This window comes from Physcomitrium patens, chromosome 1 (genome assembly GCF_059467195.1).
Source record: "Physcomitrium patens ecotype Gransden chromosome 1, ASM5946719v1, whole genome shotgun sequence".
Classification (NCBI taxonomy): Eukaryota; Viridiplantae; Streptophyta; class Bryopsida; order Funariales; family Funariaceae; genus Physcomitrium; species Physcomitrium patens.
The window spans coordinates 16,781,730-16,798,601 of record NC_143410.1 but is presented as its reverse complement, the minus strand read 5'-3'; the positions used below and the strand labels follow the sequence as shown (position 1 = coordinate 16,798,601).

General features: G+C 34.9%; 2 protein-coding genes across 4 annotated transcripts; one reads left to right on the top strand and one right to left on the bottom strand.

Annotated features, from left to right (window-relative positions):
• Positions 1-870: 870 nt before the first annotated feature.
• On the top strand, positions 871-3,536 carry LOC112282920 (AAA-ATPase At4g25835). Of its 3 annotated transcripts, none has more exons than XM_024521112.2 (4): positions 895-1,263; positions 1,473-1,840; positions 1,969-2,450; positions 2,559-3,536. In XM_024521112.2, exons 2-4 carry the CDS (start codon positions 1,540-1,542, stop codon positions 3,378-3,380), a joined length of 1,605 nt encoding a protein of 534 aa, XP_024376880.1. In that variant the 5' UTR covers positions 895-1,263; positions 1,473-1,539; the 3' UTR covers positions 3,381-3,536. The 3 variants fall into 3 exon arrangements, with proteins under 3 accessions (XP_073391199.1, XP_024376880.1, XP_024376875.1); XM_024521107.2 differs by having other exon boundaries at positions 996-1,263; positions 1,467-1,840; XM_073535098.2 differs by having other exon boundaries at positions 871-1,840.
• Positions 3,537-6,134: 2,598 nt separating this feature from the next.
• On the bottom strand, positions 6,135-9,301 carry LOC112282927 (ferritin-2, chloroplastic). Its single transcript, XM_024521126.3, has 8 exons — positions 8,746-9,301; positions 8,049-8,132; positions 7,896-7,956; positions 7,590-7,677; positions 7,419-7,480; positions 7,126-7,191; positions 6,733-6,796; positions 6,135-6,562 (listed from the first exon to the last, which is right to left on the bottom strand). Exons 1-8 carry the CDS (start codon positions 9,066-9,068, stop codon positions 6,504-6,506), a joined length of 807 nt encoding a protein of 268 aa, XP_024376894.1. The 5' UTR covers positions 9,069-9,301; the 3' UTR covers positions 6,135-6,503.
• Between the last annotated feature and the right edge of the window lie 7,571 nt (positions 9,302-16,872).

The window sequence follows — 16,872 nt, the reverse complement described above, 5'->3', positions numbered from 1 at the left end:
TATTATGTACATTAAAATTCGAAACAGAATACCATCCCACCACATGTATCCCAATAAAGTTACAAATTTTAATCAAGCGTCCGTGTGAGCCATGTGCAAAATTCGTTGATGTCATGAATTCGTTCATATAACCACTGAAATTCATTTCTATGCATTTAGTAATCACAAAAATTCGAAGAATAATCATATTGTACTTCAGATTTATAATATTTTCTAAAAAAATAGCTTCACTTGTCCATTTACTATATAAATCACAACCAAACATTTCATCACAATTCTGTTCAACCAGTATAATTCAACAAAATTCCACTCTCTTTTTCTTCTTAAAGATACATTCATCAAATGCTTGTTAGCTCCGCTGACAGATCACAGAAATCAACAAACCACCAATATGCCACAATATATAATGATATAAAATGGTATGAAAGAACAATAAAAGGAAGAAGCCGTGGTTCGAAACTCGAGGCTGCAATCTAATCCACGATGGCACCGAAATCTAATCCACGATGGTGCATAAAACACCACTGAATTAAGCTCTCATAGCATTGGTTTGGGTGCAATGGATACTACCACACACAAAGACACACAGAAATACAGACAGTTTGAGGTCGTGTTCGTGTGAAATTCATTTCTGTATAATGATACAACAAAAGGGGAATACGTATGAAAGTATGAATAATGAGGAGTATGAAGTTGTGAAGGTTCGGAGGTAGTAAGTAGGCTCCGACAGGTGACGCACTGTGTGTACAGACAAGAAAGGCAAGGTAAGGCAAGGCAAGGCAAGGCAAGGCAAAGCAAAGCAAGGTAAGACAAGGGAAGGATTTACGAGTCACAATAATCACGCACAAGAAGACAGGGACCATTCCTTACAGATGCAGATGCTGTTGTTGATACAGTAAACTTGGCGTTGAACTGGCCAACGATGCGGTGAACGAAGCCAGCTCTCTCTTCGATGTGAAGAAAGGAATAACACGATAAAATTCCACTGCTGCACCGCAAAAGAACACCGGGGGATTTGAGAATCGGTGTTGGTCAGGAACTGCTGTCATCACGGTGCAGGATTGTGGCAGGAGAAGGTCGGGAGTTTTCTGTTGATAGACCGGGCAGAAAAGTTGCTGGAATTGCCAATTTTTTAGATGCTTTGTTTCTTGGTTGTAGTAGCTCCCTGTAGTGATCTTCGCTCGGGTGCAGAGAGATGTGATTGAGACGTCATTCTTTCAGCGCTCCGGACATTCTTATGCGAGTGCCGTGTTTTAAGTTGAGGTAATGAGGTCGTTTATTTTGGTAGTACAGAGCGGGAGCTGTGTTTTGTTTGTTCGAGGGATTAGTCGTAGCTAGCAAATTTAACTTCCGTAAGCTGTTAGATTCTCATCAATGATCATTCACAGCGCCTGATTCGATAATTCGAGGCGGACATGGTTCTGCTAACAATGAGCAGTCCGTTAACAGTTGCTCGCTTGCTGTAGTTCCAGCGGTTGCCGAGGTCCGCAGAAATTGGCAATTGTAGCCTCAGGAGAAGTGTAGCAGGACAACCTCGCGATGATGTCTGGTGTGACGTACGTATGGTCCCTCATGGGGATGGCGACGATTGTCTGCGGCTTTCTGCCTCAGGAACTGAAGCATTTCATGAAACTTTGGATGCACAAATTGATCAAGAAGCTGTGGAGTACAGACCCTTACTGCCGATTTCACTTCCACGAATTAGATGGCAGGGGGCGCACTAACCATCTCTACCGCCAAGTGGAGATGCACCTGCGATCTAAACAGCTCATCAAGGACGCTGACGATTTGTATCTTTCACAGGAGGAATCTGCGAAGAAAATCAACTACACGCTAGCAGGTGCGGATTTCAGTCACAGACCTCGCCCGTGAATGAAAATCCCTAATGTCCAGTTCATGATTCCAGCAAGTTCAAAAAGAGTCTCGGCTGTTCATTATACTATTTGTTTGCTGTTTTGCTTGAGACAGGAGGTGAGACTGTGTCCGAACATTACGAGGGTGTGAAAGTGACGTGGACTTTCACCACTGAGAAAATGAAAGGTTCGAATGGAGGTGAAAGAGAGGAGAACAAGTACACCTTGAAGATGCTGAAAACAGACAAAGTCTTCGTCATGTCCCGTTATATGGACTACGTTTCACGCAGCGCCAAAGAGTACAAGCTGCAGCTCACCGACCTGTACCTTTACAGCTGCAGCCACGAGCGTTGGAAATCGCATACATTTCAACATCCTTCGACGTTCGACACATTGGCTATGGATCCTGAATCCAAGGACCGCCTCATGACGGACATCATAGCATACATGGAGGGAGAAGCTTATTTCAAGAGAGTAGGACGAGCGTGGAAGAGAGGATATCTCTTGTATGGTCCTCCGGGCACAGGCAAGAGCTCTTTGATTGCGGCTATGGCGAATCTCCTGCACTACAACATTTACGACCTCGAGCTCACACAGGTATGTATTTGTTCCAGTGCCACTAATTATGTTGTGGTACGATTCAAACAAGGTGTGTGACAACATTACGCTCAAGCAACTAACATACATCTGCATCATTGCAACCAGGTATACGATAACAGCATGCTCAAGGCTCTGCTAACAAACACAACGAGCAAGTCAATAATTGTCATAGAAGACGTAGATTGCTCACTAGACCTAACAGGATCACGCTTCGAAAAACCAGCAGGAAAACTGAAGTCAACATCATCCAAACAAACGACATCATCTCCTGGCAGCAGAGTTACCCTCTCGGGGCTTTTAAATTTCACCGACGGGCTGTGGTCCTGCTGCGGGAACGAGCGCATAATAATCTTCACCACAAACCACATCGAGAAGTTGGATCCGGCCTTGCTGAGACCAGGTCGCATGGACATGCACATCCACATGTCGTTCTGCAACTTCGAAATCTTCAAAGTTCTCGCCTCGAACTATTTATCAGTGTCGAGTGACCCGTTGTTTGAGCAGATAGAAAGATTTCTACATGAACAGTCTGTATGTATCACCCCTGCCGAGGTAACCGAGATTCTGTTTGAGAATAAGGATGACACCGACTTAGCTCTTCGGAAATTAGTAGCGGATCTGGAGCGCAGAGGTGTTGAAGGGGATGCTGTGGTGGTTAAACCCACAGATGTGAAGGATAGTTGCGACAACGAAGCGGAACAAGACGACGAATCGGACAAAATGGAGCCTGCTGTGGAACAAGATCCCAATGCAGCAGCAGTAACAGGTGAGAAGCCATGTACAAAGATACACTGCAATGTGAGGGAACACAAGAATCAAACGAATTGGTTGAAGATATATTTGGATTACAAGAGCATGGTACAGCGTCAAGGTTTACTTGGGGGGAAGAGATTAACATCCAGATCATTGCGGCTCACCCGATTTTAATTCCTACGGTGTGGGTTTTTGATTTATTTATTAATATATATTTATATATATAATCGGGGAGTGTTGGTGAATTCTGAGCTTCAGTGATGAATCTTTCCGACACCCTGCTCAGCGAAAATTTATACTTGCTTTTTAGTAAATCGACACAAATGTGAACCCTAGGATTTTCATGGTTGAATGCTGGATGACATTTCTTTTCGTTTGCCAATTTGATTGCCTTGGGCTTTGATAATAATTATGTATACTAATTCAATAAAATGATTGAAGGTTTAAATTAGCACATGTTAGGGGCTCTCAGATTTATATTATAATTTTTTATTCAAACTTGTATTAAGTATTAGAAAAATTCAAATAACAATAGATAGAATTTTTTTTAGGCTTCTTTTTTTTTTTTTCCAATTTTGTCTATTTTATAATATGGAAACATGAACGATGGTGATTCTGGTATCAATACGACTTTTAAAATTGTATAATGGCCAAACAAGTAAATAATACAATTGTATTTACAATTACTTCAATGAGTAAATACTATTTAGAAGGAAGAAGTAAGTTTTATATTTTATTATTTATTATAGTATTTAATAATACTATATTAGGATAGTGCCATATAACAAAAGACATTACTTTGAGTTTGATAAAACATCACTTTGAGTGGACTCATCTACTTATGAATACAATTTTCTGAAATAGCTATCATTTAAATATGTAAGGATGAGGGTTTGTCTTCCATTAATTTGTTAACCTAGATTTTCTTAGATTGGAGTGTCTTATTGTAGAAAGTCCTTACCAAACATATTCCTTGTAATTTTTATATTTTTGTGATTTTATTTTGCTATGAGTGTTGAAGCTTTAAAGATCCTCTTGTAGCAAAGAGGCTCCTAGAGTCCTCACAATTATTATTTTTTTGGTTTTATACATCCATATAGTTTTTTTTCTTTGGAAATAAAAAGACTATGAATTGCTCTCTTGTTCACTGTAGATTCTCTTGTGTGTTGTTGCTTCTAACTTTTTGAGCTACTTGTGTATATTATTGCTTTCAATATGTTCAATTTCTGATAAACATGTGGAATTAAGCTTATTCTACAAAAAGGTTCTTGTCTCATATTTCCTTCTATGTTATATTTTTAGCTTTTCTATCTTGGTATCCCAATTTAAATTCACCTTATATTCAAAGCTTCATTCAAAGTACACAGAGGCTTTACCTCTTCACTAGAAACTCTCTCTAATATTTTAAAACTTAATTTTACTTAAATTCAAATTAAAAAATATATTGTCTCAACCAAAAAAATACAAAACAGAACTTTAAAGAAATTAAAAGTTATGTAAATATTTTTTATTGAGTAGTTGACAAAAAATAATGTAATACCATGACAAAAATTATAAATTGCTTGGATCTTTTGGAAATTGAATCACATCTTTAATGGTAGGAGTTTTTTGGTTGTCATGTTTTTAGCTTCAAAAATTGTGTGGATTGGAACTTTACAAAGAGACTTTTTTTATTTCAATTTTCACTTTTAATTAATAATTGTTTTGTAAAACTCTTGTTAAAATATATATATATATATATATATATATATATAGCAATAATATTCTAAAAGGCTATCATTTTAAAATGTAATCTTATTAGAAAATTATAACTTTGATATTAAAATTACATATTTTAGCTATCCCAAGGAAATATTTGAAAATAAATAAATTTCAAAGTTAAAGAATTATTAAAAGGTGCTTATATTAAGTTGTATTTAACTTAGTGCATATCTTAGTAAAATTCACAATTATAAATGTGTTGACACTATTGTTATAGTGACAAATTTTGTGGTTATAACTGATAGGTATTATCTTGGATTAATTATGAAAAGACCATCCATGTTACAATTTGTTTTTCTTTATTTTTTAATAAGATATTTTATGTTTTTATTTATTTATTTATAGATTTAATTACACCTTACTAAATTATTTAATATATATATATATATATATATATATATATGTATATATAATGTTTTAGTTAATTTCTTCACATTAAAATTATTTACAACATCTATGATGTATTAATCAAGTGTGTCATAGATAAAAGTAGTAGACTTGATGCAAGCCATTACCTCAACCTCCACTTGTAGCAAGTGACTTTGTTAGTCCTACTAAATTCTCAACAACACAAAATTTGTGGACACAGTTGTTTATTACAAAACAAATCTCACTAATGAGCATGTTCCTTAATCAATACATCATTGTGAAAATAAATTGATAAATGAAGGTGAAGATTTCACATACTCCCCTTTTTCCACCACATCTAATGTACCTTACAACTTATCAAAACTATAAATGTATCAGATAAGACAATAGTTAGTTGTAGGGCACACCCTTTTCTAAAACAAAACCTCTTAACATAATGCAGTGGATGTATTGTTGCCATATGTTAATATGTTAGTCAGTAATTTCGTGAAATAAACTTATCAAGAACCGCTCTCGTAAAGTTCTACTGTACCCGGTTTGTGCTCCAAGCAAGTGTTAGCAAATTTTCTTGATGTCGTATATCAATTACTGTTAATTATTCAAAATATTGTTAAGAGATGCCATTAAGAAAAGTTGAAATTAGTGGACTGGTATTTCGTTAAAAAACCATTAAAAAGCATGATGGTTCATTGCAAAATTTTACAGCCACTGTCATGTGGAAGCAATACCACTGATTTTGTACACATGAGATTGTGTGCTTGAAGCTATAACCAAATATTATCACAAGTACACCTGTGATGAGTAACAAAATTTTAAATTTTAACCCAAGTTTTCACAATGCAGAAAAACCATGTGCGCTTCATTGGAGGAAAGCAATACATATTCTTTCCCCATGTACCTCTGCTCTCCAAAATGGATAAAAAGGTTTGTTCAAATAACACAATTCTAGGCCTAAAACCTGTATGTGTGCAGTGAAGAGCGCTACCATAGGATCCTTGCATTAACCTGTTCAAGTAGAAGCAATTCTACTCATAACCTCACATATATTCTTGAAGTTGAGTACCAAGGACAATAAGTAGACCTGGTGTGATCCATCCAATGTCAAGGTAATCTTTATATGAGATCTCACTTCTACTAATAAAATGGAAAGATGAATGTAAACGATCCTTAAGCTGCAGCAGCGCCATTTTGTTCTTCCTGTAGTTGCAAGTCGAAGTGGTAGACACCTGTATACACATAGCAGAAATGAGTTTACCAAGACATCACTGATGTAGGTGAACACAAAATACAAAGCTCTTAACTTACGTTCAATCACAGACAGATGAGACTGATTTAGAATTGTCATAAGTATAGTTACTATCATAATCACAAACATGACCGGATTTGAAGATCTTACCAAGCCCTTTCCCAACTCTCCGTAGCTGAGCCACATATTCGGACACATTCTTGATTGCTTCAACCTTTAATCACCCAAATTCTCTAAATTAGTAAAGTGGAGAAATCATATTGTATAATGTAATCTGCTCCTAAAAGGCATAACAAAAGGTATGTAGCTTCTATCTTATAGGTTCGCTATTAAATTATCAAAGATCGTCACAAAGACAAATAAGTAAGGCTGTTGATAGAGAACCGAAGACATTACCAAAACCCTACTACTCACGTCAACCTTTTTACCACGTACTAAGTACTACAACCGCAAAAACTTAACAATCACTCCATCTTATAACAACACGATGTCGTTAAGCTCTGGGTCACAGTGACTTTGTGCATTAAGTGCAAATGGCAATACCTGGTCTGTGAGAAACTCCCCTTCAACAAAATCAGTCATCTGGGGATCATTGGCGTCAGAGGCAGCCTGTCCAATCCACAAGAAAGACCTGTTAGTATTCTCATAGTGACTGCATTCAACCTATATAACACGACTTGCTTAAGTAGTTAAAAAATCTATTTGATTCTAGTTCTCACTAAAGGTAAATATCGATGCTGAGGAATTTTTAAGATCATCAGATACATACTAGCTAAAAACCACTGCAACGCTAATTAAAAGTTTGTGACGAGACCTTAAAAGAAAGCGTAATTTACCTGGTGCAACTGCAAAAGCTTCTCGTTAGTCAACTTCTCCAATGCAAGCGCCAACTCCATAGCTGAAAAGCATACCGAGCATGGTTAGATATCCGAATGTTGCAAAAAGGATAGAATGCAGTTCACAATAAACATACTACAAATGATTCTGTCATTCAAAGAGTTTACTACCATAAAGAGCATCTCCCTTTTCAGGATGGTCAAATTCCATCTCAGGTAAAACAATAGATTGCAACTTGACTCTTCCTCCTCGCTGGTTCTGAAATGCGCACCACCATGTAATACATCACTGATAACATCCGAACCACAATTCTTCACAACAACCATGACCTCAAATGCTACACTGCAGACCAGACTATGACCGTAATGGAAGAGCAACGTCTAAAACCGAGACAAGAATGGATAACACTGGTATCCAAAGCGAATCAAAGAAATATGACCGCAGGTCAGAGTATACTTTTCCCACATAGATCATACCTGGTATCTCATCAATTTCTCAGCATGTTCACGTTCTTCGTCACTAGCGGCTTTAAAGTACCTGCAAACGTTTCCGCAATATACCAGTTAGTCCACTGCTCTATCTAATATCTGAAAAAGAAGCATAAAGGGGAGTAGCTTAGCAATACTTACTGCGCAAGACCTGGAAGAGCCACATTGTCACGGTCGAAATAGCAAAATAGGGCGTGATAAACATAAGAAACATTGTACTCCACACTGCAAAAACAAAGTACGTCAAGTACAATGTCAGTAACACATTACGCGAGGTTGACCAAACTTCTTCAGTGCTAGTGTGGCGCTGCACCTAACAAGCTCCATAAATCAAAACGCTCACTACGCTCTACCAGAAACTAACAGTACGCCGTTCAGTCATACATAGTTCCGTGGCTCGTGGAAGTATCAACGTGATCTTTCAGAAAACTCCACACGCTTAAGGGAAGAGAACTATGAAGTAGGACTGAAAAATAAAACTCAATGAAAGTGAGCAAAATATCTTCTCCCACGATTAACACTCCAAAGCTCGACACACCCGACCCAAACACTTCCGCCTCTAATAAACTACGCCCACATTAACTTAAGAGTTACCCTACACACTGAAAATACCTATAACCAGAACTTAACCGAATTACACGACCACACGACAACGCTTTTTATGATACTCAATCTATATGATCTAAACAGAAGATTTCATTCCAAGACCAAAAGACTCCTAGTTCCGCGCTCGAGCATTGTCACCACTACAATACGAGGCTTAAATACGTGGTAACCAAGCACTGCTCGGACAGATAGAAGAAATTCAAGTAAAGAAGTAAAGAAGTTGAAGCATTACTTGATTTGTTCATTGATGGCAGCCTCGCAAGAAGCTGAGAAGCGCTGACGAGCCAACGAGTCTAATTGTGGCGACGTGGTAACCTTCACAAGCTGATCCTGCACCTCACTGAAGGGCTCAAACACCACTCCCGTCACCGTCTTCGTCGACACATCGTTGTTGGAGGCTCTCACACCAACAAATCTACTCGAAGACCAAGCTCGTACCGCTACACCCCTGCTGCTACTGCTGCAACTCCCAGCTACAGCGTTCCTCGAGCCTACAGAAGCCACCGTCGCCGTCGTCGTCACGGCCCCGGCCGCAGCAGTACCCGCTATAGCCATTATGCTCTGCTACCTCTCCTACAAACTACTTCCCGTATCGCTCAGCTCACAAACAGCTTCACAACACAAACTCGAAAAAACAAAAAACTATCCTCGACCGCGAGTGCACCTAAGACTCTGCAAACAAAGCTATGACCTAGAGCACAAAGAAAACGAAGGTGAAAGGCGCTGTCTCCAAAAGATAAACCTCCGCAGCGGATGAGTAGCGGCTCTCGCGCAGTTGAGTTTCTGGGGAAAACGGAGGAAATCGAAGGAAGGCGCTGGAATGAAGGTCTTTTCAGGGATCGGGTTCTAGAGAGGACTAGATAGAGAGCATTGGATAGCACACGTGGATGAGTTCTCTGCTGTCCTTTTCTTGGCTCCGTGGTTTGAAAACCTCGCAAGGCGCGTCTCCACCACACGCCCCTGAAGCAGCGACGATATTTTAATATATATATATATATATATATTTGTAAGATTCGCTGCACCTGATCATTCTCCTGCACTCGTTTTGGCACCAACGCATTTGCCTCCAGAGCAAAGTAGTAGTAGGTGAGTGTGAATGAATGAATGAATGAATGAATGAATGCCTTTATCATTTGAAATATCGATACTAATTTCACATGCGTTGGCTGTTTCTCAGATGCGAGGCGTATGGCGACCGCCGAGGCGCCATGCGTCTGAATTCACTCGTACGAATTGCAGCGATTTCTTTCGCTGATGCGATGGCCGGGTTCAATCCATTTGTCGGCAACTTGTTAGGTGAGAGTGTTAGGAATTTTGGTATTTGTAAGATGGATTACTTAACTTCGGTGATGAGTGTGTACTGGTAGTCAGGAAGAGATTGAAATGGAGATTAGTTAGATGACTTGTGAGTGTTGTTCCATTGTCGCCTCGATTTGGTTATTGAAATGTAGAGAGGGCGCGAGTATGAAAAGAGTTGTGGTTTCTGATGTAGAGATAGGGCTTGCTGAGGAGGCCGGACTACTGTTTGAGTAGACAAAAGGTGAAAAGGTGACCAGGTCTATGTAGATGCTGAGTATCAGACGTGTGATGTGTTCTTGCTGTTGTGTTCTTTTAATGCAAAAATATAGGTGACAACTAGGTGCAATGGCTCCCATACTCTGTCTAAACCTCGAGGAAGAGAGTGTGCATTAATTTTGTTGAGAATATTTTAGAGAAAGAGAGACAATAGTATTTGAAGTAATATGCATACATATGTAAACACATACACACACAAGAAGTAAGTTTATTGATAGGGTTAGATCCTTTATACAAAGAGAAGGAGAGAAGATAAACAATGTCTCTCCACTACATTCCAAATATTGTAGACTACAATATGGGGAGTGCCAGTTACATTTAATGCTCTCAACACTCCTCCTCGCTCGTCATAATATTTATATGCATAGAATTATAATCTATACTTTTCTGTAATCTCATAAGATTAAGAACTGATGTCTCATTAAAACCTTATCTAGGAAAACCTTATTATATTTAAGGACAAAACCATAGATGAAGGAAAAAAAGTACAAAATTATCTCAAGAGTTCATTAACTTTCTTGCTTAAGAAAAGCAAGTCTTTGCATGCCAATGCCATAAGTAAGTCAATGATGGTTGCACAAACGGAGAGCTTTGATGAGAAATTCAGCAAGGTTATTTGCAGATTCAATTTTCTTGATCTTAAGTACTTGATTAGTAATCAAGTCATAGATATAACTAAAATACTTTGGATCAATATGCTTTGTCCTGTCTCTTTTAATAAAACCAATTTGCATCTGTGCAACACAAGTGCTATTATCTTCATATAAGATAGTTGGAGAATCATCATATAAAAATCTACAAGTTGTTTGAATGAGCTTATCAATTGCAACCAAATACATTCCTGAGATGCCTCATATAGGGCAATAATTTCTGCATGGTTGGATGAAGTTGCAGTTATAATTTGTTTCATTGATTTCCATGATATTGTAGCTCCATGTCTTAAGAATATATAGCATGTTTGAGATTTAGTTATTGCAATATCATATTTATATCCTATATCAGAATATCCAACTAATTTTGGATCTACAGATCATGTTTAATATAATCTCAAATCTTCAGTGCCTTTTAAATAACATAGTAAATATTTGATGCCATTCCAATGTCCTAGTGTTGAACGTGAAATGTATCTTGCAAGAATACTAACAGAAAATGTAATATCTAATCTGATAGATGTGGCTAAATATAAAAGTGCTCAAATCACTATAAGATATGAATATTGTTCTCTTAATATTTCCTTCTCCTCTTCACACGGACGATATGGATCATGATCATCATAACCATGTTCAACCATTGGTATGGATAATAGATAAGTATCAATCATATTGAATCTCTGTAAGATTTGTCTAAGATATGTTAGTTGGTAGAGAAAAATGCTACTATCTGAGAGATGCATAATTTAAAGACTAATGCAAAAAAGTTATTTTTTTTAATATTTTCATCTCAAATTCACATATAGGACGATTAGTATCTACAACATATGCAAATCTAGTGTCCACTAGATTAAAATCATCAACATATACATCAATGATCACAAAACTACTTTTATTCTATTTGATAAATAAATAAGGAATTAATTGATTATTTACAAACTTATTTATAATTAAATAATCTTGAGGATATTGATACCATATGCATTTAGATTGTTTTAGACCATATAGGGCCTTGTGTAATTTAATACCACAATATTGTCTTGGAGCAGGTGCATTTGGAGTTCCTGTTTCCAAACCAAGTAGAACTTTCATATAAATATTTGCATCAAGTGAATCATACAAATACATAGTTACCACATCCATGAGATGCATTTCAAAGGTGCCATGAACTGCCATTCCAATAATATATTGGAATATAATTGAATCCATGACTAGAAAATATGTAGATTCATAATCAATGCCAAACTGTTGGATAAATCCTTGAGCAACAAGACAAGCTTTATAGCGTCTTATTTGATCTTTAGCATCTTGCTTTCATATTAATACTATCTTATATCCCACAAGGCGAGAAGTAAGAGTATCCACAATTGGACCAAAGACTTTTCTCTTATGCAAAGAAGCATACTCCTCCTCAATGGCACTTTTCTATTTTAATCAATCAAAGCAACACATCGCTTCTTGAATGGTTTGAGATTCAAGATTTTCTTTCTTGTAAGAAAGAACTTTTGCTATCATGAATGCAAATAATTTATCTATTATAATAAATGGTCTATCCTAAAGATCATTAATAGCATAATATAGAACAAATAATTTTGTACTCAACTTGATTTAATTCCTCCTAATTTCAAAATTTTCTGTAGCATGAGGTGAAGGTATAATATGCATGGACATATTGTCATTAATTGATGGTCCCATAGGTTTACTAGGAACTTCCACAGAAATAATACCAAAATCACCATATGTTATAGTTTTTTTTTTTGTGGTTGCTTATTCGCTCCATGAGTCCTTTTAATTGCTGATGTTTTAACTTGAGGTATATTTGTTAGTGGTATTGCAATTTGAGCGAGTTCATTTTGAGCCTCATTAATTGGAATCCTTGTAATCCAAGGCTCATCATTGAAACCATCAAATATTTCATTTGCAATCCATTTTAGATACAGAACCTTGGCAACTTCACTTTCAACCAAAGATGTTATAGGATCAGGATTCATTGTAAATGTTTCTAGTGCTCCAAATGCAAGTACTAAATTTCTTTGTTGATTAAATACTCCTCCTTGAAGAGATGAAAATACGTTCTCTTCAAAACGGCAATTTTAAAAACGTGCATGTAATAATATGCTTGTTGATGGATCAATTATATGAATAATACTTGGTGAATCAAAACCAATATATATGCCTTCTTGTGGATGAGCTTCAATGATATGTCATTATGTTTTAGTACTAAAAGCCAAATATAGCAACCAAATACCCATAGGTGAGATACATTTGGAATACAACCTGAAATAAGCTCTTATAGTGTTATAATTTCAAGAGAAGAAGGATGGAAATATATTAATATTGCAGCATACAAAACTGCATGATTCCATATAGATGTATGTAAATTTGCATAAAGAAAGAGTAGCCGGGTAATGAATTGTATATGCTTTATAAATGACTTTGTAAGTCCATTTTGAGCATGTTCATATGGAACACAATATGTCAACTCAATCCTTGTTATAGTATAATAGTCTTCAAAGGACTTTGATGCAAATTCTTTTGCATTATCCATACGTAATGTTTTGATAGGATAATCAAGAAAATATCCTCAAAAACAAATAAACATAGATATAAGATTAGCAAATATCATGTTTCAAGATGATAATAATAAAACATGTGATTGTTTGCTTGATGCATCAACAAGGATCAAAAAATAACAAAATGATCAAGATATTTGATTAATAGGACCACAAATATCACCATAAAACCTTTCAAGCATTAGTGGTAATTCTTCTCGGAGTTTTCAAATTGATGGCCAAGCAATCATCTTGCCTTAAACACATGCACAACATAATTCCATAAAATTTCCATCTGAAGGTCTTAAATTATATCTAATTATCCATGGAATTATCTTCCAAAATAATATAGATCCTAGATGTCCCAATTGTCCATGCCAAAGAAAAATGCAACTCTTTGTTATAAATGATATAAAATTAAATATAATATGAGGTCTGATTGCAATCTGGTATAAACCATTTGTCATAATAAAAGCTTTTTCTACAACTTTATGGTTCTTTTCAAGAACCAAAACCTTTTGCCTATCTAGAATTGTAATTGAGAGATGATAACCAGTGGCATGTACATCTCGGTAGTTGATCAGACTTTGAAATGCTGAGGATGCAAACATTATAGGTTTATATTTTATGATAGAGCTCGTAGGAAATTTTACCATTGCTATTCCCTCTTGGGAATTAAACGCATTCAATCTAGCCATAGTCATCAAATTTTTAATTTGCCAAGTTGAAGATTTTTCAATAAAAAACTGTCTATCCTGCAATATAATATGTATTATTACAATATCAATGAGCGCATCATTTGATTCATCATTAGAGGTTTTCTCCTTTATATGAGCCTCTAAATCTTCACACCAATTGAATTCATGGACGCATATATAGTATAAACTTCACAAGCCTCAGTTCAAAGTTTCTTATTTTTTTGGAATATTTTAATAAAGTATTTTGAAGTACAACATACATATGCCAAATATCCAATCATTCCATATTTATGCCAAAAATGCATCTTTGATTTTTATTTTCTACTATAATTAATTGTAGAATGTTTATTGTTTCTATATTGATGAAAATGGTCATGACCATGATTGATGTGGTGCTTATGAGCATTTTTTTCCATGTTTATATAATTATTTCTTAGACTTTGGAATATTAAATGCATGAGATTCTAGAATCGTGGTTCCAATAGGATGAGCTCATGTATTATATAAGAGTAGTTCATTTTGTTTCTCTACAAGAAGTAGATAGGATATGAGATCAGTATGATTCTAAAATTTCATATTCCTATATTGTTGTGTAAGCACAATAGATGTGAGAGGAAATCTAAAGAGAGTTTTTTCAATCATTTCTTCTTCAGAGATGCTTTGTCCACATAATTGTAGTTGTGAGACAATACGATACATTTCATTGTTGAAAGCATTTAAATTTGGAAAATCCAAGACACGTAAGTGTATACAATCATGACATGCATATTGAAAGAAAATGGTCCTTTGATGATCAAATCTAGATTTAAGATTCTCCTAAAGCTTGGTTGGATCTTTTATTTTTAAATATTGATATTGTAATATAAGTACAAGATACTAATGAAGGATAAGAAGTGCTTTTCAATGGATAGCAATAGGAATTGAAGTACTTGCAGTAGGAGGTTCTTTAAACAGAATTACATCAAATAGTTGTTTTGTAAATAAATTTGTTCTTATCATTTTTACCTGTAATAGATAATTGTTTCCATCAGCATCCAATGGTGGAAATAGAAGAGCTTGAAAATGTTGAGATGCAATGGTGATAGTTGAAAACATAGTAGAGGTAGTTGAGGATGTTGAAGCACTTATTGTAAATAAATATGTAAACAAAAAAAATATCAATTTAAGTAGAAAAGATTAAGTAACATGTACTTTAGAATGTAAAGCCAAATAGAATGATAAAGTTTAAACTTAAAATCAGAAATTTTAAGAAAAAAAAAATTTAGGATTTTTTTTTGTTTTTGTTTGTTTTTTTTTTTTCACAAAAATAAGGATCTGTGATAGACTACAGCAGGGTATGGCAGTTGGTGGTAGTCAATAGCAATTAGCATTGAGTCATGGCAGTCAACAGTAGTTGGCGACAATCAATTGCAATTAGCAATATTCAATGGCAGTCGGCGGCAATCGGTGGCAGCAATAGCAGCACAACAGGAACAGCAGCAAAAAACAGCAGCAGTAGGAGTAGCAACAACAACAACAGTAGGAACAGCAGCAATAGTAGTAGCAACAACAACAACAATAGTAGTATAAGAAGGAAAAAAAAATTAGGAAAAAACAAAAGAAAAAATACACATAAGTTTTTAAGAACTAAGAACTAAGACTAGAGTATAAAAGCAATCATGCTGATAATGTGTTAAGAATATTTTAGAGAAAGAGAGACAATAGTAGCTAGAAGTAATATGCACACATATGTACACACATACATACACACATACATACACACACACAAGAAGTAAGTTTATTGGTAGGATTAGATCCTTTATGCAAAGAGAATGAGAGAAGATAAACAATGTTTTTCTACTACATTCTAAATACTATAGACTACAATAAATAGTATGGAGAGCGCCAGCTACAATTAATGCTTTCAACAAATTTGACTTTCATGACAATAGTATTGGTTGGTAGTGGACACTTACTAGTATTCAATCTTTTTCTTCTTCCTCTTCATTTCTTTAAATTTTTGCTTACTTCCTTTATTCCCTCTTTATCCTTTTGGTACAAATAAATCTTAAAATTCATACATGTCTGAATCCAAACATCTTACTCTACAACTACACCAAAACAAATAAGCATATTTTATTTATTTTACTAATGTTTTATTGGAAAAATCAAATGTCCTTTACAACATCAACCATGTTTTATTTTAAATGTTAGAAGTTAATATGTAATTGGATTGCGAGGCAGAATTGTTAATGTCAAACAATCTATTTATGATTGTTTTATAACTTGTCCATGTGTTTGTTTTTATTTTGTGCATACTTTTAAATATTCCTTTTATCTTCTGTTACTATGTGTTTATATATATATATATATATATATATTTTTAGTACTTTAAACCTCTATGGATTCAAAACGAGTAAATGGTGATAAAAGATTTACATGCTTTTTTTAGATTATTTAATTTTTTATATTTATGTAATTAAAAAAATAAAATAAGAATAAAAACTAATTGATTTTAAGATAATTTTTAAGAAAGCGCCTAATAAAAATCATAAGAATAATAAATAAAATAAAATAAAAAACACTTCTACCTCCATTCTAAACATACTTGCATGTAAAAACAATAAATATAGATATGATTACCCTTCATAACCATGCTTTAAATAATTGAATGTAATATATATATATATATATATATATATATATATATATATATATATTACATTCAATTATTTTGATAACATTTTTTTTGGAGTTCTAGATGAATTCTAATTATAAAAATAATAAAAAAAAATATGTAGATACAAATTTAAGAACATGGTATAATATAGTGTGATTTATATTCTCTACATGTTTGTATGTAGGTATGTCCATTTAAAATATGAACTATAAAACAATGAAAATA